Source organism: Pteropus alecto, unplaced genomic scaffold, assembly GCF_000325575.1.
Source record: "Pteropus alecto unplaced genomic scaffold, ASM32557v1 scaffold90, whole genome shotgun sequence".
Classification (NCBI taxonomy): Eukaryota; Metazoa; Chordata; class Mammalia; order Chiroptera; family Pteropodidae; genus Pteropus; species Pteropus alecto.
Window position 1 is genome coordinate 1 of NW_006429894.1, and position 5,656 is coordinate 5,656.

The 5,656-nt window shown below is 66.0% G+C and overlaps 1 protein-coding gene across 1 annotated transcript; it reads left to right on the top strand.

Annotated features, from left to right (window-relative positions):
• Positions 1-16: 16 nt before the first annotated feature.
• On the top strand, positions 17-4,730 carry LOC102893618 (tyrosine-protein phosphatase non-receptor type 7-like; the record flags this gene model as incomplete). The annotated part of the gene is made up of 5 exons (XM_006904434.2): positions 17-160; positions 498-608; positions 1,231-1,388; positions 2,676-2,789; positions 3,439-4,730. Coding segments are annotated over 5 exons (621 nt in total), but the record flags the coding sequence as incomplete, so codon positions are not given.
• Between the last annotated feature and the right edge of the window lie 926 nt (positions 4,731-5,656).

Below are 5,656 nucleotides of genomic sequence, written 5' to 3' on the forward strand. Positions count from 1 at the left end.
CCCTGTGCGCCCACCTCTCCAGGGCTACAACGGGCAGGAGAAGGTCTACATCGCCACCCAGGGCCCCATGCCCAACACCGTGTCGGACTTCTGGGAGATGGTGTGGCAGGAAGGAGTGTCGCTCATCATCATGCTTACTCAGCTACAAGAGGGCAAGGAGGTAGGATGCAGAGCCACCGTCCCTGGTGAACCCAGACAGGGCTATGCCCCGCACCTACACCCTTTCCACTCAGGGCTCCCCCGGGAGCTGAGAGCGCCTGCAGCCAGGGCCAGCTCCCTCCTCCCAGAAAGGTCCCGAGATACACTGAGATACACCCCACGGGGCTCTCCAGCCGGGATGGGGCTGCGGTGAGCACTTCCTCTGCAGGTATTGGCCTCAGGGAGCCCCCGCCACGGGGAGCGGGAGGCGCGGGGACCCCAGCCCCCTTCCTGCGGCGCTGGCCCTGCTCCAGCTGATGGACCCCTCCCCCTCTGACTGCCAGCTGCCTCCCCCCTAGAAATGTGTCCGCTACTGGCCCACCGAAGAGGACACCTACGGGCCCTTCCGAGTCTGCAGCCGGGAGGAGGAGGAGCTGCCGGAGTACACGGTGCGGCGGCTGGCCCTGCAGGTAGCGGCCAGTGCGTGGGCGTCGGGCTACGCCCGCTCCTCCGGGGACTCGGGTCGACCCACGGGGAGCCAGGGTGTCCTCACCTGACCCTCCGCGAACCCCGCCCGAAGAAGCCGGAGGCTCAGAGCGAAGTCCTCGGGCCTCCTGTCTAACAGAGCGGAGGCGACATGCCCAGCGGGGATAGTGGGAGGGCCCGGCCTGCGGGGCGCGAGGCGGGGCCCCAGAGCCGCTGCAGGAGCCTCAGGAGGTCCCCGAGCTGGCCACCACCGTGTGCGAACATGCTCAGAAGTGCGCTCCATCACTGGACACCGCTTCATACTTGCCTGAGCGTTTCGCCATCGGCTCACTGGCCTCCCAGCCTCCGGGGAGTGACCCAACAGACATCACGGTCCCTTTCCTAGGAGAGACCTGAGCAGTCACGTGCCACTTGGAGCCGAGGGCTGCTTCCCCTCTCCCGGACGGTGCCCCCGCACTGGGATTTTGGAGGAGAGGGTGGTGGCGGGCCATGAGCAGGAAGAGCTGACCTCACCAGCTCGGGGACCGTGACCAGCTCCGGGGGGTCATTGTGGCTTTGCCCTCCCCAGGCACCCTGACCCGGTCCCATGCCTTGTCCCCATGCCAGCACCAGGAGGAGTGCCGGTCGGTGAAGCATGTCCTGTTCTCGGCCTGGCCTGACCACCAGACCCCTGAGTCGGCCGGGCCGCTGCTGCGTCTGGTGGCCGAGGTGGAGGACAGTCCGGAGGCGGCCGCCAGCGCCAGGCCCATCGTGATCCACTGCAGGTATGTGACCCGCCCTCCCCACGGCCCAGGGGCCAGGCCCCTGCCCCATCAGGCCTCTCCCAGGAGGGGTCTGAGCAGAGCAGGGCCAGCAGGCGCTGCACTGACGTGGACGGGAGTCTCTGGGTCAGCCAGCACCCCGTCACCCCGCTTCAGGCAGCACCTGGCTCTGTGGGCTGCACACCAGGCACCATCCGGGGCCGGGCGGATGTCAGGGGCTCCCCACGTGCCGGGGCGGGGAGAGGCATGGCCTCTGCTGACAGGGACCTCGCTGTTCACCCGACGTTTGCTGGAGCTGTGTCCGGCAGGCACAGTGTGAGGAGCTAAGGGGACAGCGTGACCAGGACGCTCTGGATTCAGAGACAGGGGCATAGCCTGGGGGGAAGAGCAGACGTGAGAGCTGTGACGGGGGCGCGGCGTCACGGGGTCGCGGGGTCGCGGGGTCACGGGGGCGCGGGGCCACGTCGCCCAGCCCAGGCTGTGGCCAGGGAAGGTCTTCTAGGACAGGACAGCTAAGCTGAGCTAAAACCTGAACGGTGACGAGGGGGAGGTGAACAGCATGTGCCAAGGCCCCAAGACAAGAGGTGCCAACGCCAGTGACTGCGAGAAGTTAGAGGCTGGGTGCCTGGGGGTCGCACGGGGCCGGGGACAGGACGGCGGGAGGCTGGGATGCGCCGTCTCGTCTGCAAGGCTACTCTGGCTCTCGCGGAAAAGTCGGTCGGGGTGGGGTGGGACATGCAGGGACGAGCCTCTTACGCAAAGCGGAACAGGCAGCGAGGACAGGCAGGGGCTCGTGACGCCGCACGCGGGCGGCCCCTGCGCCTCCGCGCGGGAGGTGGCAAGTGGCTTCCGTCCGGGTCCACACAGGATGCCTCCCGAGGGAGGTTTGAGGCAACAGAGAGCAATGGAGGGAGCTGGGGAAGGGACGGAGGTGGGGACGGGCGCTGAGTGCCAGCGGGTGGAGGAGTCTGCGCTGGGGGCGTCACAGGGCGTCACAGCCAATAAGGGTGGCTCGGGGGTCAGCTCCATCCGTCCGAAGCCGCTGTCGACCGCTAAACGGCAGACAGACAGTGGTGACACAGCCACGCGGGCCCGCGGGCGACGGGACATGCGGACCGAGGCCAGAAGGGACGCAGCCCGTCCCTCTGCCCCCAGCCCGGGCCCCACGCCCTCAGCCCTCAGATGGAGTGGCCTTAGCTCCTGCCGCTTTCTCTATAGTTTGGGGCCAGGTCACCTGGGACTTTTCCAGTCACTGGTGACCTCCCACCCCCTCTCCCCAACTACGTCCAGTGCAGGGATCGGCCGGACTGGCTGCTTCATTGCCACTCGAATAGGCTGTCAACAGCTGAAGGCCCAAGGAGAAGTGGACATTCTGGGCATCGTGTGCCAGCTGCGGCTGGACAGGTGGGTCCATGGTGCGGGGAGGACCAGGAAGCCTGAGCAGCACTCACAGGCCTGCACAGCACCATCGGGCACTTCTTGCGAGACAGGAAGGGGCCCCTTCTGCTCCCAGAGCCTTCCGCTGGCCACTACCGAACACCAGGGAGGAGCCTCTACCTGGGGCTTTAGCGGGGGGCCTGGAATGAGACACGCTCCTCTGCAGCTCTGTCCCAGCCTTCAGCATCTCCGTTTTTGTTTTTCCCAAACCCCTTCCCCGGGAAAGGGGGCGGGGTATGGTGGGTTCTGGACACTAGCTCACTGGATATGGGGACCGGGGAGCGAATTCTGACTGGCATGTCACCGAGCTGTTCCGGTGTCCCTCTGGGCCCCTTTGGGGGACTGAGTTGGCACATGTGAACCTGGCCTGGAAACACGAGAACCCCCCACGCACTTTCAGACCACTGGGAAGAGGACGCCTTGGGTCTGTCCCTCCGGTGGTCAGCGTGGGGGTGTCCCCTGCGGCTCAGCGCACCAGGCTCGGCAGGATCCGGGATCGGGGCCTCCTTGGTGGGGTTGGGGGTCTGAGTGCAGAAGGAGAGGAGTGGCTGTGAGAGGGGGCAGGTCCCTGGGGAGCCAGGGTCGCCCTGACTCGCGGTCTGTGCTTGTCCCGCAGGGGGGGCATGATCCAGACCACGGAGCAGTATCAGTTTCTGCACCGCGCCTTGGCCCTGTACGCGGCCCAGCTGCCTGGGGAGCCCAGCCCCTGACCCGGGCGCCCCCGTCCAGCCCCGGTGCCCCCTACGCCCGCCTGAGAAGGTGGGTCCGGAGAAAGCAGGCTTTGCCACCTGAGCCCCCCAGTGGGCATGGGGACCCCCTCAGCGAGCGTGTGCAGCAAGGACCGACGCCAGACTCCTCTGCTTCCTCGAGCGGCCCCAAGTGGACCCAGGGGGAACCCCCTCGTCTCTCTGAGCTTCAGGACGGGAGCTGACATCTCAACAGATCTGAGAGGCACTGGGGTATCTTGAGCTTCGGCCTCTGCATGTCCGACGTTTGGGGCTTTGCTGCCATTGAGGGAAGGCAGTCAGAGAAGTTCTAGACACCGTTCCAGCTGCACCCCCTTCCTGGGCTGGCCAGAGTGAGCCCACACCAGGCCAGACGCCAGGCTGGGAAAAGTCTGGTCATGACCTTGGCCAAGTTGTCAACATCCAGGCAGTGACTATGTAGATGCCCCCGCCCAGGGAACAAGGACCCAGACTCACCCCGAACCCACACATGTGTCTTAGGAACAGGCTGCAGAGGTGACCTGGAAGTCAAAGTCTCTTCAAGAGGGGACATGGGGACCCAGCAGAGGCCTGGAGGGTGCCTGTCCATTCGCCACAGCTGCTCCCCAGGGAGGCCTGGCACCCTGTCCTCCCTTCGTGACCTCAGAAGACACCCTGGGCACCTTGGAAGCACAAAAGGAAGACAGAGTGACAAAGAGCACCACCCCTCGTTTGCAGAGGATGTCGGGGAGCTGGTTGTTCCCATGACAACCGTGGTTCAGCCTTCCATGCAGACCTGGGGCTCAGACCGAACCTGGCCCTTAGTCTACCCGGACGACGACCCCTCACCTCGGCAGCAGCCCCGTCCCCAGGGCTGCACAGCCCCGGAAGGCAAGCAAAGCCCTCATCCTGGAACTCGAGATGTGCTGCCCACAGGGACGGGGGGACATGGCGTCCCGGGCACTCAGCCCCTGAGGTGGCCTTTGCTGATGCCAGCTCTCCACAGAGTCGTCCTGGGGACCCGAGCCTCACCGAGGAACCCGTCCCCCTCACAGCACGCCACGCTGTGCCCCCCGAGGCTGGGCCGAGGGCTCTCCAGTGCCCGGCATCGGCCCACGACCCCCTCCCTGGGCGCGCAGCGCCTGCCCTGTGCAGGACGAGAGGGAAAAGCAATCGAGTGGGAACATAAAGGGTCTGAGCGGTCGCTTCAGTCTGTCTGGCCGCGTCCTTCTCCGGCCTCTGAGGCCTGTTCACAGAGACAGTGAGGGAGGCCACAGACCAGGAGCGGCCGCCTCACATCCAGGGACGGGCCCTTCCGGGGACAGGAGGAGCAGGGTGATAGTCAGCTCAGGAAGCGGGGCGCGGTGTGCCCCGGGAGCTGGAGGGGACCTGCCCAGGGCAAAGGCCGAAAAAGCGACGCCCAGGAACCCCAAGGATCACACTGGGCCAGGGTATGACTGCCCCATCCTGGCCATGTCATCGCCGGCGGGGCCTTGGTGGGTGTGACAGAGATGGCTGACACCCTTCATGCACCTTTGCCTCAAACAATAGGCTACATGTGAGCACATGTGACAACCAAGGACTAGAGAGCTCCAGTGTAGGCTGTGGACAGCCCTGCAGCCTGCCCTGGAGGTGCAGCAGGCCCCGGGGTCAGGTCCCTCGAGGCTGGACATCCTGGCAGGCCTATGTCCCCACCGTCAGTTCTGCTCCTGAAGGAAACTGGTTTTTACCAAAACAGGCCAACTTTTTCATTTTCCACAGATCTCCCTCCCTCGACCCTCACCCCCGCCGCCCCCGCAGGGTCTTTCTGTTGAAGTGTCCGGTGACGTGAGTAAAACTCCGCATCGGCCTCGGGCAGCCCCTCCACTTGGGCCAGAGCATCCTAGACCCGTGGTTCCGGCCACTGCAAGCGAGGCCAGCCGCTGTGGGAACGCCCGGCTCGCAGCGGCCCTCCGCGGGGCGCGTTTGGGGGCGCTCGGGGGACACAGACGCTCACGGGCGGATTCAGGGAACAAAGCGTCCATTTCCTCCCCTGACAGCGGCCCGGCAAGTGGGTGAACCGCCCTGGCCGCCCCAGAAACGAGCCGCGTCACCGGCGCCGCGCGCGCCGCGGCCACACCCGCTAGGAAG